General features: G+C 40.9%; 1 protein-coding gene and 1 long non-coding RNA gene across 4 annotated transcripts in view; one reads left to right on the forward strand and one right to left on the reverse strand.

Moving 5' to 3' along the window:
• LOC149436004 (uncharacterized) overlaps nt 1-22,183 on the forward strand; it is a 132,204-nt gene that overhangs the window by 66,595 nt on the left and 43,426 nt on the right. Inside the window, exon 5 of the long non-coding RNA XR_016308342.1 lies at nt 13,059-13,110. This is a non-coding gene — a long non-coding RNA (uncharacterized LOC149436004). The remainder of the gene's footprint in view (nt 1-13,058; nt 13,111-22,183) is intronic.
• Nucleotides 1-22,183, reverse strand: part of AGTPBP1 (ATP/GTP binding carboxypeptidase 1) — a 208,424-nt gene that overhangs the window by 12,156 nt on the left and 174,085 nt on the right. For all 3 annotated transcript variants that reach the window (XM_089662110.1, XM_089662111.1, XM_089662112.1), the window contains one exon: nt 18,425-18,585. In XM_089662110.1, the coding sequence (XP_089518236.1) occupies nt 18,425-18,585 (161 nt within the window). The remainder of the gene's footprint in view (nt 1-18,424; nt 18,586-22,183) is intronic.

Here is a 22,183-nt window from a genome sequence, read left to right on the forward strand (position 1 = left end):
CTGTTCATCAGCTGTTATAACTTTTTCTTGCTTGCTTGTATCAAGTTGAGTGAAGATTTTTATATTTTAACCACTCGCCATATAAATTATAGCTCTGAAATCAGAGCAGATTACAAATGATGAGGTACCCACTTTATAGGGTATCTGAAACATATTCTACTTCTTAACACTTTTGGCTTTTTGTTGTTTACACTTGTCTCTTTTCCTAATTCATTCTAGTTTTACAAATCCTGCAGTTTGCCTTCAAGTGACCTGTAATCCTGCACAGATTGTAAACTCCAAGGAGCAGGGCCCTCTTAACCCTCTTGTATTGAACTGTATTGTTGCTCTATTGTCTCCCTTTATATTGTAAAGCACTGAGCAAACTGTTGGCGCTATATAAATCCTGTATAATAATAGATAGTTCTTAGTGCAGATTCTGCTGTAAGAGCATTTTCACGGTTTATAATTTCTGTTTTATGCTCATATTGAGCTACAAGCTTGCTTTCATCATATTCCAGGGCATGCTCATCATCTGGGCAAGCAACGTGCAAGTGTGGTCAGAAGTGTCAATTAGCAGTCTAGGAAATAGCTATAAAAAAGTAGTTTTTTTTCCATCTACCTTAGCTTGCAAGTGTTCCATCACTTCTAAGGTACATCTTTTATAGTTCGGCATGTGCTGGCCTTTCATCAGTTTAATTTGGTACAGCTTTTTACTTAAGTACAGTTTATTTTACTTTGTTCAAACTTTTTATTAATTTCAGAGACATGAAGAAAAAAAACAGGTGTAGGACAGTCCAATTACATATGCAGGCATTAACGAATATAGAAAAACACGGTGTCCTACGGGAAGGAGGATTATCGCATAAAGATCGGATTATGAGGAACCATAAAAAAACATGAAGGGATACAATGGTACAAGGGAAGGTAGGACCTGAGTATGCAACTGAGAGGGAGCACTGTTCCCAATGACCATATGTGGGTTCCATGTGAGGCAAGAAGAGGGAGGCAAAAGTGAGCTGGAAGAAAAAAAAAAAAAAAGGGGGGGGAGAATTAGGAGAGACTGAAAGAGAAAAGAGGACTTCCAGCAGAGAATAGACAATCTCGGGACCAGTTTAATGGATTATCACGATGCGAGATTAGAGGACGTCAAGGAAAGAGCAACGAATCATCAAACTTTGGTGGGAGGAAACGTTCCACCCAGGGGTCCAGATCGACAAAAACTTAGGGACAGAATCTAAAATGGTGGCTTCAATATTTAAGTACAGTTTATTACTAAAACATGTTCTCTTGTGTACTTTCTAGAACTCCTCCCACATTTGTTTTGCTGTTTCACACTTGCATATGTGCACAGTTTGATCATCATCTATGATCAGGGATATATAGTACTTTGAGCTTTTTAATCCTTCTCTGTCCACTCATCCGTAAGAGGATTTGGTTTAAGCTTTTGTATACACTTCTGTGTACCCTCCTTAAAAGCAGCATCTTCATTTTACATTTTCAGGACTGGTATTTTCAATTTGTTAGATTGGCAATTAAAAAGTGTGATGAAACACTGATAACCACCATATACTTAATGCTTTCAGACCTTTTTATTTTTCAGAGACTGTTTTGCTGTAACTCCACGCTATACCTGTACCTGCAGCAACATTTAGTACCTTGGCTCTAGCTGGGCCCACAACCTGTTGGAAACCTGCTGCAGATATCACATGGACACATGGCTATTATCCAGAATATTTTATATTGGTAACAACAAGAAAACAGAGACAAGGAATTCCATCATAACAGTGTAGTTCCAGTTCCACTTGAAAGAGCTAAACATTTTACAGGCATTAAACCCTACCACCTACTGGCAGAACTACTAATCACAGTGTAATGAGAGAACAGATTACTTGGTCTTCTCTTTTTCTTATTCTCTTTTTTTTCCTTTTAACTTGTATGCCCCTAAGATGGAGATTGAGCTCTGCAGTAACTTTTGCAGCAGCTGCTTTCTTATTATGGCTCACAATCTTGCACAATGTCCTTTTGTCTCTTTAGGTCAGCTGACCACATTGACCGCGCTTATGCTTTTCCAGGAAACTGTATGTGCCGTTATACTGTACCTCGCTACACAGAAAATACATAGTTGCCAACATTTCAAAAATGTTTTTAAGGACATCTTTTTTCAATTTATACAGAAAACCATTGTAGGCGGAGCATGTACTTTAATTGGGGACGGGGCATTCATTTAATGTGCTGATCCTGATCCGTGGTGCCGTGTACTGATTCTGATCCAGATGGTGAATGCCGCAGACACAACAATCAAGAGACATTTGATATGACAGAGGAGGCTCTCCGTATCACCTTCCTGCCATTTGTCAGGTGCCCCAGGCTGCCCATCCCCCTCCACTATTACATCTGTCTTGTCTGGTAGCAGTGTTGTCCCCCCCAGGCTAAGAGATTGCTCTGTGCAGGACTGAATTGGGGCTGATTCTAAAAAACTAATAGATTCCACTATCCATGCAAATTAGGTGGACAGAGGAATCCTTTCCGCCAAAACATCGTCTGTCCCCAATACAATCCCCCTAGGTCAGTCTGTCCCGCAGTACAACCTCCCAGGTAAATAGGTAACTCCATCCTCCCAGTACAATCTCCCAGATCAGCCTGCCCCCCCCCCCCAGTACAACCTCCCAGGTCAGTCTGTCCTCCCAGTACAACCTCCCAGGTCAGTCTGTCCCCCAGTACAATCTCCCAGGTCAGACTGTCCTCCAGTACAACCTCCCAGTCAGTCTGTCCCCCAGTACAACCTCCCAGTCAGTCTGTCCCCCAGTACAACCTCCCAGTTAGTCTGTCCCCCAGTACAACCATTCAGGCCAGTCTGTCCCCCAGTACAACATCCCAGTCAGTCTGTCCCCCAGTACAACCTCCCAGTTAGTCTGTCCCCCAGTACAACCATTCAGGCCAGTCTGTCCCCCAGTACAACATCCCAGGACAGCCTGCCCCCGTACAATCCCGATCTGTCCCCTAGTAAAGTCCAGGGAACCTCAGCATCTCCACCACCATACAGTGGTCCCACTTCATTCCTCCTCCAATGAAGCATGCACATATCCACCCTTAACTGAAATCCAAGTAACCTCATCATCTCCACCTCCATACAATGGTCCCACTTCATTCCTCCTACACTTAAGTTTACACACATCCACCCTTAACTGAACTCAGGGCACCTTGGCATCTCCACCACCATACACGGGTCCCACTTCATTCCTCCTTCACTGAAGCATGCACACCTCCACCCTTAACTGAAATCCAAGTAACCTCAGCATCTCTACCATACAATGTTCCCACTTTATTCCTCCTTCACTGACGCATGCACACCCCCACCCTTAACTGAAATCCAAGTAACCTCAGTGTCTCCATCACCATACAATTGTCCAGCTTCATTCCTCCTCCACTGAAGTTTTCACACATCCACCCTTAACTGAACTCCAGGGAACCTCAGCGTCTCCACCACCATACAATGGTCCCACTTCATTCCTCCTCCACAGAAGCATGCACAGCTCCACGGGAGCCTCAGCATCTCTACCACCATATATGTTGCATGCTGCAGTGGAGGAAGAAAGGAAGAATGATGTGGGATTACCGTATGGTTGTGGAGACACTGAGGTGCCCTAGAACTTCAGTTAAGTGTGGAAGTATGTATGCACACCTCCACCCTGAACTGAAATCCAAGGCACTTCAGCATCTCCATATGGTCACAGTTTGCTGCTCATCCGATCTCTTGATGTAAGAAGGACACAGAATCTCTCCCTGCAATCTGAGCCTCACATGTGCTAGACGGTTGGCCACACCCCCTTCCTGAGTTCCACCCAATCAAAATTTGAGGCTCACAGCAGGCTCCATCTTAGGGATGTTCTCACTCCTGAGGGCTTGCCCAATCAGCTGCTAGGGGAGGAGGCAGGGGGAGGGAGCTCTGTTCACAGCATGTGAGCCCCGATGTGTCTGTCATGATTCTGCATCTTGCACTAAGGATTAGTATCTCCTGAGTCTCTCCTGATCATCTGGGGGATGGGAAGGGGATCCCTGTCTCCCCTGTGCCCCAATGCAGAACACACTGGCATTGCAGGCTGCAGCACCTGCCTGCAGTGTGGATTTCCAGGATGCAGCTTGGGAAAAGGTCAATTCGTGACAGTGTTTGAAAATCCATGAGTATCCCTGGCATTTCGGGACTGTTGGCAACTATGCAAATAAATTGGCACAAATAAATTTTGTCACAGAGACACCAACAATTTGCCCTCTTTGAAGCTCAGTAAGCTCTGACATGACTCCATTCAAGCCACAGTACACTGTGAAGACAGTGAAGCATGGTGTCGCAAGCATCATGATATGGGGATGTTTCTCATACTACGGTGTTGGGCCTATTTATCACATACCAGGGATCATGGATCAGTTTGAATACATCAGAATACTTGAAGAGGTCATGCTGCCTTATGCTGAAGAGGAAATGCCCTTGAAATGGGTGTTCCAACAAGACAACAACCCCAAACACACCAGTAAACGTGCAACATCTTGGTTCCAGACCAACAAGATTGACGTTATGGAGTGGCCAGCCTAATCCCCGGATCTTAATCTAATATTATTATTATTATACATGATATATATATCAAACAGCTTGCTCAGCGCTTTACAATATATAGGGAGACAATACAGCAACAATACAGTTCAATACAAGAGGGATAGGAGGGCCCTGCTCCTTGGAGCTTACAATCTAATAGAAAACTTGTGGGGTGGCATCATAAATGCTGTTTCTGTGGTAAAACCAAGAAATGCAGAAGAATTGTGGAATGCAATCATCCTGGACTGGAATACCTGTTCACAGGTGCCAGAAGTTGGTCGACTCCATGCAACACAGATGTACAGCAGTTCTCAGAAACAGTGCTTATATAACTAAATATTAGTTCAGTGATTCAAAGGAAAGCAAAATCTTCAAACATTTTTCAGGTTATATAGTAAATGTTTAAGTTTGTAAAGAAAAATGCAGACACTGCTGTTTTTTTGAACAGCCCAATATTCCTTTTTCTTCACTTTCTGTAAAGTGATAACAAATTCGAAACATTATTCTTCATGTTTTGATTTGGAATAGACTGTGCAGTGTTCCCAATGCATTCGGAAATAAAAGCTATTCTAAGGATTTTGAGCTTTACTCACTTTTTTTTAAACACACTGCTATTATTTTCAACACAACTGTATAGACATTTTTTGGGGAAAAAATACTGTCAAAAAGAAAGATGCCCCCTCTTCCCCCCAAATTATATTATATGTAATTGTATTCAAGTAATGCAAAGTTGTTGCTAAATCATGAGAGCCATAGCTAACATGTAGAAACTGATCTGGACTATAAGGGTACTATTTATGCAAGAGCTTAAATTGCTCCATATAATTCTAAAAAAAAAAGTATTTTCTTAAAGCAGAACTCCGGGCAAAAACTTCTATACATGTCCTTAAAGATTTCCTATCTTCTTTGAATAGGTCATCCATCTTCTGGTTCACTCAGTAGTTGCTCTGAAATAGCCTATTCATTTTAATATCAAACTGTTAATTCTCCTTGTTTTCCTGTTTGTAAGACCAGTGGCTGCTATGCCTCCTATTCCCCCAGCCACTGGTTCTGGTACATCCCTTCTGTAGTTCTTTCGCCAGGAAGCAAGGATGTAATTCAGCCCCACTTGCAGTGAGGGGCGGACTGAGACTTTCAGACATAATGAACATGCACAGGAGTAGCGTACCCTGTCCACATTCACTACAATTTCCTGTGGCTGATGGGAACTGTAGTTTCCTTTTACTGCAAAGAGAGAGGAGAGGATATGATGTAATCCCTGCTGTTACACCTCCTCCTTGGCAGAGCAGATGCTGTTATCTTTTGAATAACAGAGATGAGATCATGAAAATTCAATTAGACTTTTCTCCTAAATGGTAGGGATTTTCAAAATAATATTAACTGCTTAGTGTTTTCTGTAGGGGGCTGTACTAATGGGTGATTTTTTTGCCTATCCCGGAGTTTTTCTTTAATATTTGTAAAGAATGCCACCAAGAAAGCAGAAGGGCTACTAATTATGCACCATATAAGCCTTCACACATAATTGTAAATTGTAGATCATTTGATAATCTGCAGTCCAATTCACAGTACAGCTGGTGACCCTGCCTGATCAATCTGTAACTTCTCTGAGTGCTTGCGGATCATGTGACCACCATGATTAACAATCACCATGATCATCCTCATTAACAATCATGGTGATCGAACAAACAACAAACGTTCTTACTGCCCATTACAAAGGTTTTGATAACTACTGCATTTGAAAGGGTTCATTAACACCACAACCAATGACTTGAGAAAGTATGCTGGTATACCAGACCATGACTGTACACCTACAGAACCAGCAGACAATGAAATGATGTGTCTATCGTTTTCAATCATTGCAATTTTTCCTCCAGAAATGCACTGCAAGAGCTTTTATGTTAAGTACATTTCAATGCATTTTACATATACTTACTTTTATTGCAAATCATTAATTTTGTTGAAAACATATTGCTCACTCATTAAAAAAAAATAAAGTATATTCTTAATGGCACAAGGGTCTGCAAAAACTATTTTTCACACTTGTTAATTAATAAAGTCAGGAAGCTACTGTAGTTATAACAGTTCATATAGTATAACTCTTGATGGTGAGGGAGTTAGAACTCAAACACACACATATATACAGTATTACGGTCAGGCTGGCACAGTGAATAATCAGACCTAATACATCAGTGCAAAGAACAAATATTAGGTGCCACAAACAGTGGTGTAAGAATGGCTACCAGTGGGCATAGAATGCGCTCTGATTGTGAGTGCTTTGTGAACTGTGTGTGCTCAGATTATGTCTATCCGTCCACTCCAAGGTTTGCAAAACACCACTTTTCGCAGTGTGGGAGGTAAATAATCTGTAATCTAATTGGTTTACTTAAAGAATGCTGTCACCAGAAAAGCAAGTAGAGGCCAAAGAACTAGTCTCCAGATTTGTTTGTAGGTTCCCTGCAGCTGATCTTTACATCAATACTGATTTACAATGCTTTGTTCCACTTTGTATGGAGGAGGCCATCTTGGTAGAAGAGAAGAGCTTTACTTTCCAAAGACAGAGCTGCTACCCCAATGACTGGTGATCTAGTGACCGGTTAGGTAATCATCAAGAAATAGCTGGAAATGCAGATGAAGCAAAGATCCACAAAATGAATTAAATCAAAGCAGGGACATTCGTGCACTACAAGTAGTCAGGGACAGTGTCCTCTCCATTAAAGAGAACAGTGAACAGCAACAGTGGACATCACAAAAATGTATTCCAAATCTTATAATACTAGCAGTCAGAGACAGCAGTGACTTAGATTCTCATATTCCAGATGTACAGAACCAGTACACTACTATTTTTCATGATGAATTTGAGAAACAAGGCACATTTTAAGCACAATGAACATTTCTATATATTCCCTATAAGATACAAATCCTTTTTTTTTTCTTTTCATATCTACTTTATCCATAGTGCAATTGTGCCAATAAACTATTTACAATAAATTATTTACATATTCCTAGCAAGTCAGGTCTACTTTAAAAACACTTTAAAGTCACCAGTGCCCAAACTATACACATTAAACTAATTCCATGTTTTTAAGATGCAAGATCCTTAAAACAGGCAATTCCTGACCTTTCCAGGTGCCTTTAGGGTTGGTTCACATTATCGATCACATTCCTGTTTAAATCTGTGATTAAATGTGACTCTTTGCAGTGTGATTTGAGTCATTCAGTTTGTATGGCTCAAATTGTACTGCAAATCGCACCACACCCGCAAGAAAGGTGAATGCACCTTTTTTTTTGTTCGCACTGGAAGTGAAAGTTGTCCTCCTCCCCATAGTCTTCTGGGATGTTTGACAGGTCCCAGAAGACTACCGGACCATTCACAAAGCGCAGCAGCTGTGAAGCCGCAAGCTGTCACAACCGGGTGCCCACACTAAAGATGCCAGCACTGGGGACACAGGGGGGTTTATTTACTAAAGCTGGTGGGTGCAATATCTAGTGCACTTCTGCATAGAAACCAATCAGCTTCCAGGTTTTATTGCCAAAGCTTAATTGAGCAAGCTGAGGTTAGAAGCCGATTGGCTGCCATGCAAAGGTGCACCAGATTCTGAGTGAACCATTTTTAGTAAATCTACCTCAGGACGTCTGGTGAACCCAGCCAGTGTGAACACACCGATGGATCAAGGGACAGGTTACATAGTTACATAATTAGTCCGGCTGAAAAAAAGACAAAAGTCCATCCAGTTCAACCATAGAACAAAACCAAAAAAAAAAAAGTTATAATCCTATACCCACAGTTGATCCAGAGGACGGCAAAAAAAACCCAGCAAAGCATTATCAAGTTTGCACCTGCTGGGAAAAAAATTCCTTCCTGATCCCCCGAGAGGCAACCGGATAGGAGAGAGTTTGTTTTTTAAAAGTTAGCAGCTACAGTTTTTGTAGCTGCTGACTTTTATTTTTTTAAGTTTTGACTGGAGCTCCAGTTTAACTTAACATAGGCACCCACAGAGGTTCGCATGGCTGGAGTGCAATTCTGATGTGATGCATGAAATGCACAGACTTCGCTGCAAAGTTATTCATTCCTTAAAATACTAAGATATTACAATGAAGACTCTTTAGAAGTAGGGTTTTAGCAGGTGTCTAACAAATTAGAAACAACTGCTGTACGTTTACATTAGAAGGCTGATAGCCTGCCAAGATTCGAATGCACTAGAAACAAAGGGAAAGAGTTGATATTTTAAAAATTGTGTTGTGAACGTTAAACATTAAATTTCTCCACAATACTTACAGATGCAGAGATGAATGAGGGCTTGCCTTAAAGTGTTTTTACTGCTTGTCCAGAATATGGTCAGAATAGTATATTTTAGTTTACACGATCTTAGCACAGGTTCATGTTAGGCTTCTTCCATCAGCCATATAATACCACCATTACTAACAGCTGTTCTGCACACACACAAAGAGCATTTCTAAAAAGATGGGTGAAAGTGGCATTGATTATTTTTTATGTGTTTTAAACTGAGCTGAGTATTCTTGAGTCATGAATATGTATGCTCTTGTCCAGACTCCGAATAAGGCCTATGTATTTTCTGATTTTGCATGGTTTGTTTGTTCTGAATGTGTGAGAGTGTGGTCTGTTTTGGTGTGCTGTAAGAGGGGGTGGTCAGCTGCCTTCAATTCCTGAGTATGCAATCACCCAAAGTCTGTAGGGGTGCAAGCTATTTGATGGTATAAAGCTGACTGTGTATGGGAAACTCCCAGTATTGCTAAAGGAAACTGGACATGCTCTTATACAAATGATAGAATAGATGGGGAGTATAACACTGGGGAGGAGACAAAATTGAGAGATAGTGGATACTCACTGCAGGTATAAAATGTAATGTATGCAAGAATCCTCCAGTCCCACTGACAGGAAACATGAAACAACCTTCTCTCATCATGCTACACAGGGTTACTCCCCATGACAATTTGCTCTAATAGGGAGCAATAATATTTAAACAGACATAATTTTTAATTTATGTATGTATATTGTATTCTGATTATTGTTATCTTATTTTCACTAAACTCTAAGATGTGCTTGAACTTCTTAGCTTTCAGGATGAACAAATACATTTTTGTAGATGCTGTAAGTGTTTAAATACACAAAATCAAAGGAACGTCTCTATCATTGTTGACATCAATTGTTATCTGATTAAAGGTTACACAAAAAGCTTTCTAGCTAGACTGAATTAATTGAGATAAAGTGGAACTCTGGGAGGTTTTGTCCCCATAAAGGATCAAAGACACAAAATGAATAAGAAAATGCTGTGCTCGCCTAAAACACTACATTCTCTTTTGCTTTGCATTAAAAAAAAATTGTCACGTTAACTACTTGATGACATAATGGCTTTGCTTCTTCATGAACTCTTTTTAGGCCTTAAAGTTTGCTGGGCTTTCTTTCCCTGGTTTTTTGCAAATAGTAGTAGTCTGAACGTAGTATTTCATTTACTAGATTAATGAGAAGAAAAAAAAATATGTGCATTCCACTGTTTGATCCAAAAAGGTCAATAATTATGTATGTATATACATATTCTATACTAATACTGTTTAGACCTTAGACAATGATCATCATTAAAAGGACAATTTCACTTAAGGTGAAGTTGCCCTTCACATACCCTCCCTCACCCCAAGAGGTTAATACTTACCTCCAGCCCCAATCTGAAAATGCAGCGATGCACAGCCTTATCTTGCAAACGGCCCCTGTCCCACATATACACACATGCTCTTGCTCTATGATTTAGTCGGTATTTAGGGAGGCGTACAGACCAGCCACAGGAATAAAAAAAGGCAGCAGAGGAGATCAATACCTAGTTTGTACAAGCTTGGATTTAAATGTTTGAACTAAATACACACAGGTAAATGCATTCAGAAAAGGAAATTTGGAAAGCTGTTAGTTTATGATGGCTGGACCTGCTGTGAGTGCTGTCAAATCCTGGTATCTGCACTGTGAGTGCTGTCAAATCTCAACATCCTACCATACATACCACCAATATAAACCCTTACAATATTGATTTTGGGCTGGCTTGATACAGACATATTACCTTGAAACGCATTGTCTGATGCCACACGTTGCCATTCTTCAATGAGTTCTCAAAGCAGCAGCTGATATTTGACAGCATTCACAGCAGATCTAGTTAGCCTAACCAGATCTCAGCAGACACCTTTGTGTGCCACAGGCTACTTTCTCTGTGTATGTAATTCATGATGGAAACTGGCTTCTCCACTTTAGGTGCTCTATTGTTCTTATAGTATTAAATTTTACTCACCTTGTTAACTGGTGGACCTGAGCCCTTGAACATTTCTGTTTCGTTTTCCTTTTTCATTATGACCTGACTTCCCTGACTTGTAGGTCACCTAATATACCTCTCTACTCAATTTAAACGTTCTAGTATTCCTTGCATTGGCCAACAAGGTGACAGTGTGTGGGACTTTTCCAAGGCCAGCCCTAAAACAAGAAATCTGAACAAACTGGATATTTTTGGAGGATGCCTTTGATATTTCCCTGCCATAGCATCTTGCTCTGCTTCCATCCAGAAAAGTAAGACCAGTCCAATAAAATGCAGAAAAATTAGTCAAACTTTAGTGTAATTTAAAAATGTGCAAAAGGGAAGGAGAGACCTACTATGTCACTTGTGCCAAAAAAGGATTCTTACATTTCTCCTTGCAAACTTCTTAAACCATATACTTCATCTGCTGGTTGCCTGGCTAAATTAACTCCCATGCATATGTATGGTAGTTGCATCATCCTGGCAAGGCCAAACTAGATGGTCAAAGATCAAAAATCTGGAATAAATCGTTAAAAGATGTCAGCGCTTGCAAGGCAGGGCATCACATCTCTGCAGAAAAGTGGCTATAGTTCCTATCTAAGGTTGTCTGTAGAACTAACATAGCATTTTTTCCCTGTACTTGAGTATCAGCAAGTCACAATGTTATATGGTACGTAGCCATTATGTACCATCGAAATGTAATTACTGTGGGCTCTCAAAAAGGTATTGCACCCTCTCCTCTACAACAATTACAGGTTTCTTTACAATATAATTAATTGAAATAAATTACTACCAAAATGTAAACCATGTTATCACTGTGGGATATTTAGTATGTGTTAAGTTTTATCTGGAAAGGCAAGTACAGCATGCTTTTAGGTACATTTAGCTTGTGTTTGAGGTCACTTTGAGAGGTTTCCAAGTTTCAGCTCAGGCAGATTTGACCCATAGTTGGCCTACTTTTGACTTGCACGTGACCCTTTTTCTGCTTTTCCGCGCTAAGCTGCTCTCCCATTATTGATGTGCATTGCATTCAAAACCATGTATTAAAAGGAATAGGAATCCTGTGCTTGTGGAATTAATCACATGGCTAAAGTAAACCTGAGAAAATGACACTGGTGGATTAAATTAAAAGCATAGTCATCTGCAAATGGTTGTTTGTTAACACAGTCGTCTAAGTACCATTAAAATAAATTTAATTGTAACCACTTCATCAGGCATTAGGCTGTGTGTTTAACATACAATATGGTTGCACCTTTTTAAACAGCTCTGTATGGCTAAGTGACGAAAGTACAATCTGTGCATTAATTATTTGTTCAATTTGTATGCTATCCAATGCTTAGCAGTATACTGTAAAGTTTAATGGGGAATTGGCATAGTTACAAACAAGGCAGCTGTTTTATAGTTCTGGTGTTTCAAAGGGACAGCATGCACATAAATTCATTCTCTTAAAAACTGCACAGAGCTTCTGGGGTGATCAATTCCCGAAAGCTTCCCTCCACACTATCATTTCACAGTGATAGCTGGCTTCTTTTCCTGACAACAATACTACTCACATCTGTGTGAAAGACAAGGAACAGACAGAATCACTTCCGCAGGATAGCAACGCCTTACAATTTGTCAATGCCAAATATTATCCAAGTTCTCTGCTGTTTGCTGTGGGTCGTTTTATCTATTGGTTGATCAATAAATTTAATAGGTTTGTTGTAAGACTCCAGCATGAAGAATTAATACAATTTACCAATGCTGATCCAAAACTAACTTTCCAGACACACTGGCATCATACTTTCCCAATTCACACCAAGCACTCTATGACGTTTATGGTTTAAAAGGTACATCAAACCAAGTTACTGGTTCTGAACCAGAACAAGCTAAAGTGAGAAACATTTACCAACCAAAATAATGGCTGGTGTTTATATTTAAAATTGTAATAATCGAACTTTAAATGGAAAATTGCTTGAGGCAGATAGAACTTGGACAATGACTCAAAAAGCCACACACAATACAACATTACTAGACAATGTACAATTAATGTTCTATCTTTATACTGTAACTCATGCGCTTTGCTAGTCTAATGATTTCACCATTATAGAAGGTATTACTTGAGATTAAAGTAATAAAATAAATACAGCAACATATCAATAATTCAAGCGCTATGTGTGGTGTTTACTCACTATCAATTATACTCTTTTTCTCAATAGGGAATCAATGAGACCATCACAAATTACTTAGAATAGAGGCAACAAATGGCAGGTATGTAATGTGACACCAAGGAACACATAATATAATAAAGCAATAGGCTATTACAATGTTTATTCTGAACATAATAAAATGGGAAAGGGAATATAAAACATATTTTTTTAAAGCAGGATATTAATTGCTGAGGAATAATTACTATATGTCTAGACCAGGGCTGTTACTGCACCAGAAAGTCATTATAATGTATATCTGCATATTGATAGATACTGTATGAAAATGATCAGCTTGAAGTAAACTGATTTCCTTTTTCATTCATTAAGGGACATGGGATTCAGTCATTCAGAGACAATCAGGTTATACTACTGCTTACATGAAGCTATTGACACTGGCCAACCCCCCCCCCCCCCCCCAAAAAAAAAACCAAACAAACCAAAAAACAGTGTCCATCCAGGTATAACTCCTTTCAATCCTGACAAATCCTTGACTGATGACTTTTTCCCTGAGGAACTTCAGGCAGCTGCCATAGTTCCCAGATTTAAAGATTGTAAGCTCGAAAGAGCAGGGCCCTTGACCCCCTCGTGTTTTGTTTTGTTACTGTATTGTCTCATGTTCTGTCCCCCACTATAATGTACAGCGCTGAGCAAACCTTTTGGCGCTATATAAATACTGTATAATAATAATATAATAATACCGTATTAGTTCTTATTGATAAGGTGCATATAGCTATTACTAGTGTTACTAGTCACTCCTATCAAATGTTTTAGAAAACAATAACTGCTTGAGGAAGCCTTTTAAAGAAATGGGCCATTTCCACTGTGGATCCAGCAATATCCCATCTTAATAAAACACTGACTATATCTGCTGAGGATGCACTAGTGTTTATGTTGAACATTCGGAAACTCTTTCCAAATCATTTTCACTAGCCCTGCATTGCAACCTGGCATAGACATAATGTTCATCCTTAGGGGAAAAGACTAAACACGTCAGGATCCAGCTACTATTCTGACTGACCTTTTAATTGTAGAACGCTTAAGGCTTAAGCCTTGAGTCTTACACTATTAAGTAGATGGGTTAGTCATTACTGTCTGTGTTATTTTCCGAATGAGTCTCCTGTCAGTTAATATGTGGAGAATTCTTTGGCTGAAATGCTGGTTGGAAGAACAACAATTTGAAAAAATTCTCCCTGTGAATGCTTTTTCATGGTAACCATCTTTGGTGCCTCTTTAGTCACCCTCATAAAGGATGTCCTTGGGGTAAAACTACTCATTTACGTCAGCTAAAAAAAGCCCAAGCCTCAAATTGGGAAGACTGACACCCCCTTAGGCCAAGAAGAGTTCCTTTCATTAATCCCAGGTTTCAACCTCCATGCCCAAACCCAAGCCAGGAGCCTAAGTCAGTCACAAATATTGGGCCAATAAAACCCTTAAACCTGCAGACAAGTCCTGTTAGACATAAAGGGACTTCCCCACTTTCCAAAATGGAAGACTGTCTGTTGGCCTTTGCAGACACATGGTCAGAAAGCATCTTGGATGCCTGAGTAAGAGATTTAGTTTCCTAGGGCTAAAAGGTAGAGTTTGACTCTTGCCTCCCTTCCCACTTCATGCTGTCCAACTTGCCTGTATCTCCCCTCCCCACACATTAGCAGACCTCCATGCTGCTTTTGCATATTTTGAACCAAGTAGGTATAACATTGGTCCAGTGGTGAAAAAGTTTAAGGGTTTTTACTCAAACCCTTTTAATATTATTAAACCAAAGCAGGCATCTGCCCAATCTTAGAACTGAGGGCCTTTGAATGCAATCATTTGAATCTAAAAATGTGGCATGGAATTCACAAGTTTTGTCATAGACTCTCTCCACAGGGAGACTTTCTGGCCTGTGTGAACACATTTTGCCAGCACATCAACACTATCTCAATTGCTGTGTGCATTTAACATTCTAAGACTCTGGTTCTACTATTTGGTCGGTCTTCCACACCACAAGTGTTCACCGAGGTGCTGGTACCCATGCTAGCCCTACAATGTTCCCAGAGTTTTCTCTCTGTGGCATGTCTGGACATTCTGTTACTGGGAGAACAGTTGGCACGTGCTCAGACGGACAATGTAATGCAGACAGTCCAGACCTTTTAAAAAATGTGGTTGTATCCTGAACCTTCAGCAAATTAGTGCCAGAAGAACCAGGATATCTTTTGCAGTATCCAGGTCTTATCCTGGAAATGGCTCACGCCAGTGTTTTTCTTCCACAAGAAAAACTTGTGACTCCCTTTCCCAGGCTCAGATCCTACAATCCAGGAACCATCAAATTCTGTGATAATACATTAGAGTTCTAAGCCTAATGGTAGTCTCTTTTAAGGCAGTTCCATTTACTCATTTCCACTCCAGACCTCTACAACACAACATTCTTTCATCATGGGTTTTCCTCTAGACAAACCAACTCACTTGGAATTGAAGACCAGGTAGTCTCTGGCCTTGTGGCTCAGAAATCCACTGGATTTGAAGAAATCCTTCTGCTCACTGTTTTGGAAGTATTTAACAGATGCCAGCTTAATAAGCTGGGGAGGAGTCCTAATGCAGTGCAGTAATCTCCCAATTAACACTCTTGAGCTCTGAGCAATTTGGTGGTACTTTACAATTCTGGACAACCCAACTGGAAGGCCATCTAATCATAATTCAGTCAGGCAAATCCACAGCAGTGGCATATATCTCCCATCAGTGGGGAACCAGAAATCTTGCCGCAGCAAGAGGGGTAGAAAGGATTCTAGCCTGGGCAGAACTCCAAGTTCCAGCCTTGTCAACTGTTCAACTTCTAGGTGTGAACAAGTGGCAGGCAGACTACCTCAGTCAGTAGAACCAGGACACTGGGGAATATTCTCACACCCAGAAGTACCTTAGTACTTGTGTCACAAGTGTGGGAAGTCAAATGTAGACCTCCTGGCAACCAGGTTCAACAGCAAAATGAAAAGGTTTGTCTCCTGATGAACAGATCCTCTAGTGAATGCTCTGGTGACTCTGGGGGATCAGGGCGGCCTGGTCCGTGCCTCTCTTCCTCTGAAATGTCTTTTTCGTCGTTTCCACAGGATCTAGATTGAGTGCATTCCAGTGATCTCTTAGCTCCAAGCAAGCCAGACAGATTTGGTATTCTGACCTGAACAACATCCTGGCAAACACCCTGTGAGCTTTTCCAGATTGACCATATCTCTTATCCCAAGACTGGCTTATCACCTTCTTTCAGGGCTTTAAATGACATATGGCATTTGAAGCCCAGATAATGAGAGACATGATTCTCTCTGATTCGATAATTCCCATGCTGTTATAAGCTAGGAAGTCTACTTCCAGCAAGGTCTTCCTTTGCACATGGAAGACATATTTAACCCAATGTGTAGAAAATGGTTTCAACTCCAGGAAATACTCCAATGGACGAACCGTAACCGGCTGCTGGCCGTTAGTCCTAACAAGTCTCAGCCCTTGCAATCCCTTTCCAAAGGCCAGTGGCCTTGCATTCATCGAACAAACTTCTGTACAGGGTGCTGTCAGGGCAGGAGCGGTGGAATGGACAGGCAGGCCTAATGGTAGGGTCACGCACCGGCTGACGACAGCCCCTGTATGAGTGTGTTGCAGCAAGCTCTTGTTCTACTCTCGTTGCTCTCCTGGAACCGACTTGGCTTTGACTAAGACTATTCTCTGCCTTATCCCTTTATCTGACCTCCCGTTGCTGAACCCGGCTCGTGACCTGTGTATTCTTGCCTACCGTCCTGTACTGTCTGTCCCACTATTATCGACCCGGACTGTCCGACTACGCTATCGTTTCCCATCTGGTTCCCATCAGCTATACGCTATTGGTGGCGGCCATTACCGCAGCTGGGGTTACTCGGGGGCCGCGACCTGGTCCCTGGCTGCGTCAAGTCCATCCCCACCATCAGGGGCCCTGGTGAAAGGCAGCCTGGGGCTTAGACCCTGCACCCTGAGGGACTCCGGCCTGTGGGTGGTGGCTGTCGTCAGTTGGTGCGTGACCCTACCATTAAGCCTGCCTGTCCATTCCACCGCTCCTGCCCTGACAGGTACCTCATTTAGTTCGTCCAGTGCAACCACTTGTTACTCCAAAGGATTTGAATGCAGTCAGCTCTTCATAGACTGCCTTTTCAACCCATCATGAATATTCCACTTTGCACTCTCACTCATAAGATTGTGTTCCTTGTTAGTATCACCTCTGTGATTCATATGTCTAAGAATTGTCTTTAAAGAACTCTTTCCTCTCTAAGGTTGTTTGGTCTTTCACCTCAACTTGGACATGTTCTTCCATCCCTCTGTCCAGGTCCACAGGGCCCCCAGTCTAAAACACTCCCAGCACACAATTAACCCTTTGATCGCCCCTCATGCTAACCCCTTGCTGCCCAGTGCCATTACTACAGTGTCAGTGCTTTTTTTTTTTTAGCACGGATCACTGTATTGGTGTTACTGGGGATGTCAGTGACACCAAATCAGTTCTCCCACCAGTGTCAGAATGCCCGCCACAGTCCCGCTATAAGTCGCCGCCATTACTAGTAAAAATTAAAAAAAAACCTTCAGTAACTATACTGCCATTTCTAAATGCTATAACTTTCACGTGAACCATTTAATTTACACATGTTTGGATTTTTTATAAGCAAAGACATGTAGAAGAATACATTGTGGCTTAAATTTATGACTAGATTTGATTTTTTAAATTTTTTACTGGACATGTTTAATAGCAAAAAGTCAAAAATATAGTTTTTTTTCTCAAAACTGTCTTTTTTTAAATAAAAAAACACACAGACGATCAAATACTACCAATAAAAAGCTTAATTCGTGGGAAAAAAAGGACGTAAATTTCATTTGGGTGCAGCGTTGCATGACCGCGCAATTGTCAGTTAAAGTAACGCAGCGCCGTAACACAAAAAATAGCCTGGTCAGGAAGGGGGGTAAATCCTCAGGAGGGCAAGTGGTTACATAGGTATTTTGATTTGAGAATGATGATATTTAAATCTAAAGTGTATACAGCTAATACGCAAAACATAGTCTTCAATCTTTGTATCCTAGATCACCTCAATGTCTGCGAGAAGAAATAAAAAAGAAACCCAGTCTTTTCTAGAGCAGCACATGTACATAGCAATCTTTCTTTGTACATATAGAAGTCATTTCCTTTCCAGTTAAATTATGCTGCCAAACATATTATAATCAAATGTGTGAAGTTAAAAGCAGTGGGACAGCACAAGCATCTGTAATCTTTAAAAAATGCTGAGGTCACAAGAAATGACAACAGAAGTAACAGTGCTGTGCTTGATACATTATGTTCTAGCATATAACCAAGTCAAAATATTTTGACAGCTTGACATAAAATTAATTTATTACACTACCTTGCAACCTTGCAGCTGGACTCGATCAGATCATTCTCAATATCAAGAAGGCTTGGAGGCAGGCTAAATTCCATGGGAGAGGTCAGTCTCTTTAAGCGAAGTAATCCTACACAGAATTTAGCACCCATCTCTTCTAGCTCCTTTGTCCCAATCTGCAAGCCCTGGAAGAAGCAAAAACATATTTTATATCATCCATATGAAAAACAGCTCTTCTCTAACAGTTCATAAATACTCATCATATTATTAGCATGGCAGTGTATACTCATATGAAGCTTACTTAACAGCACTGAGGTTCAGAAGGTCCCTAGCCTTCTGCTTTAGCTTTCCAGCAATTACTCTTTTCCTTTTTTTTTATAGCATGGGGTTGTTAGCCCCATGCAGGACTTCAAACTTAGAGAATGACAAGATCAGTACTACAATATCACATGCCCTGGGTATTGGTTACAAGCATTGTTTTTACTAGACTCAGCTTACTGCCACTATAAATTCCCCCTTACATAGACCAACTATTTGCAGAGGAATATTGTTTGAAGATTATCTCTGCTGATAAGTAGAATGCATACAGGAGACCAACACCTCTCAAGCTGACAGATATCTGTTTCGGGTATTGAAAAGCTTGGATACAGAGTACAGTCAAAAACCACACTGATTTGTATATGAGGTTCTCTTACAAACATTTACAGTGATCAACGCATAGTTGCTGTTGCTACACCATTTACTTTATCAGATCTAGCCTTCACTGTGAATTGCAAAACGTATATATCATGTCACTGCTACCAGTGGAATGATATTGGTTGGTCTGATCTGCCTGTGTATGGTCAACTTTAGATCACTGGTCAGCTTTAAACCATAAAGTGACACTAAACTCAGGTTTTAAAAAAAAAAATTAGATTCTAGTATGTATTATTAGCTTAACATAGTAGAAAAAGTACATATCACTGCTCTCAGCCTCTCCCAAATCTCCAAATTCCATTCTTTTTCCGGTTGTGGTGATATTTCCTGTTAGAGGATAGCTATGTTGGCTCTCTATGGCCCCCAGGGGTGTACTGACCATTGGGGTACTCGGGCACTGCCTGAGAGCCCAGGGTCAGTAGGGGGCCCCATGAGGCTTTTTTGAGTGTGATTTGAGTGGGCAAGGACACAGGGGCCCCATGAGTTGTCAGTCTGCCCCTGATGGCCCCACTGTATAAAGGAATGTAGCCACCTTCTCTTCCTCATTCTTGAGATGGACTATGAGATTTGTAGTGTGCTTGATGCAAGCAAATGGAAGTGAAGGGGAAAAGGAGAGGTTCAGGAAAGTAAATTACAAGCAGAAAAACACAGTAAACCAATTTTAGGAAAAAGAGATTACAGGGTCATTAAAGCGGAGTTCCAGCTGAAAAAAAAAGTCAGCAGCTACAAAAACTGTAGCTGCTGACTTTTAAAATACAGGCACTTACCTGTCCCTCAGTCTAGCGGTATCCTTACCACAGCTGGTTTCTCTGGCCGTATTCTCTCTCTGGCGCCGGCATCTTCAGTGTGGGCACCCGGGTGTGACAGCTTGCAGCTTCATAGCCGGGTGCCCACTGTACATGTATGAGAAGTGCTGCGTTTTGTGAATTGTCCTGTAGTCTTCTGGGAAAAGTCACATGTCCCAGAAGACTAAGGGGGGGGGGGGGGTGGACAACTTCCACTTCCGATCGCCTAGGCAATGCATTATTTTTGTCCATAAGGTGTTACTTTAGGATACAGTATGTACAGTGTAAAAGTACAGTAAATACAGTGTAGGCTTAGTGTCCTTGTATGTGTACATTTTTATTTCTGCTTTGTTCATTTGTGCCGATACTGGTAGGACGTTTAGGCCTTGTTTACACTATACATGCAGAAAAACAGATGGAAATGGACACTCAGATTTCACTTGCAGTGACATCAGATGCAGATTCCTGTGCAGAAAAAAATCTGCAGGTAATACTAGTGTTGTGGTGTAAACAGAGCACATAGAGAACAAGTGATTTTGTTGTGCCCTTGCAGAACACATGCAGAAAAACCAACCTCTCTACACCATGGTGTGAATGAGCCCTTAAAGAGGAGTACATAGTGGCAGTGTGCATGTACTTCATCAGTAGGCCTGCTAAATTATTCAGAGAGGTAATGCGCAATGGAAGACGATAGCATGGACTAAGAAAAGGGGCTATAACAATTGTGCTGGGTTGGGGAACATATACAGCAGGGCTTTTGATATATAGGTTAGTTAGTACCTGATATTAACCGGCTAACTACAGTGCCTTGAAAAAGTATTTATACCCCTTGAAATTTTCCACATTTTGTCATGTTACAACCAAAAACAGAAACGTATGTTATTGCGATTTTATGTAATAGATCAACACAAAGTGACATATAATTGTGAAGTGGAAAAAAAATGATAAATGGTTTTCAAATTTTTTTACAAATAAATTATCTGAAAAGTGTGGCGTGCATTTGTATTCAGCCCCCTTTACTCTGATACCCCTAACTAAAATCTAGTGGTACCAATTGCCTTCAGAAGTCACCTAATTAGTAAATAGAGTCCACCTGTGTGTAATTTAATCTCAGTATAAATACGGCTGTTCTGTGAAGCCCTCAGAGGTTTGTTAGAGAACATTAGTGAACAAACAGCATCATGAAGGCCAAGGAACATGCCAGACAGGTCAGTTATACAGCTGTGGATAAGTTTACAGCAGAGTTAGGTTATAAAAAAAATATCCCAAGCTTTGAACATCCCATGGAGTACTGTTCAAACCATCATCCGAAAATGGAAAGAGTATGGCACAACTGCAAACCTACCAAGATGTGGCCGTCCACCTAAACTGACAGGCCAGGCAAGAAGAGCATTAATCGGAGAAGCAGCCAAGAGGCCCATGGTAACTCTGGAGGAACTGCAGAGATCCACAGCTCAGGTGGGAGAATCTGTCCACAGGACAACTATTAGTAGTGCACTCCACAAATCTGGCCTTTATGGAAGAGTGGCAAGAAGAAAGCTTTTGCTGAAAGAAAGCCATAAGTTCCATTTGCATTTTGCGAGAAGCCATGTGGGGGACACAGCAAACATGTGGAAGAAGGTGCTCTGGTCAGATGAGACCAAAATTTAACTTTTTGCTTAAAAGCAAAACACTATGGGGTTGATCTACTAAAAGGTAAAACAGACTGTGCACTTTGAAAAGTGCAGTTTCACTTTGCAAGACCAGTTGCTCCAGAGCTTAGTTAATGAGCAGATGCTCTCCTGACTTCCATCATCCACTCATGTGCAAGCAAAAATGTGTTTTTTTTTAAATTTTCCTTGCAACTGCACTTTGCAAAATGCAAGGTCTATTTGCCTTTAGTAAATCAACTCCTATGTGTGGCAAGAAACTAACACTGCACATCACCCTGAACACACCATGCCCACCATGAAACATGGTGGTGGCAGCAGCATATTGTGGGGATTCTTTTCTTTAGCAGGAACAGGAAAGCTCATCGGAGTTGATGGGAAGATGGATGGAGCCAAATACAGGACAATCTTAGAAGAAAACCTGTAGGAGTCTGCAAAAGATTTGAGACTGAGGTGGAGGTTCACATTCCAGCAGGACAACAATCCTAAACATACAGTCAGAGCTACAATGGAATGATTTAGATCAAATCATATTCATGTGTTACAATGGCCCAGTCAAAGTCCAGACCTAAATCCAATTGAGAATCTGTGGCAAGACTTGAAAATTGCTATTCAAAGACGCTCTCCATCCATTCTGACAGAGATTGAGCTAT

This window comes from Staurois parvus, unplaced genomic scaffold (assembly GCF_062004578.1).
Source record: "Staurois parvus isolate SC_StPar_1 unplaced genomic scaffold, SC_StPar_1.0 ptg001432l, whole genome shotgun sequence".
NCBI lineage: Eukaryota > Metazoa > Chordata > Amphibia > Anura > Ranidae > Staurois > Staurois parvus.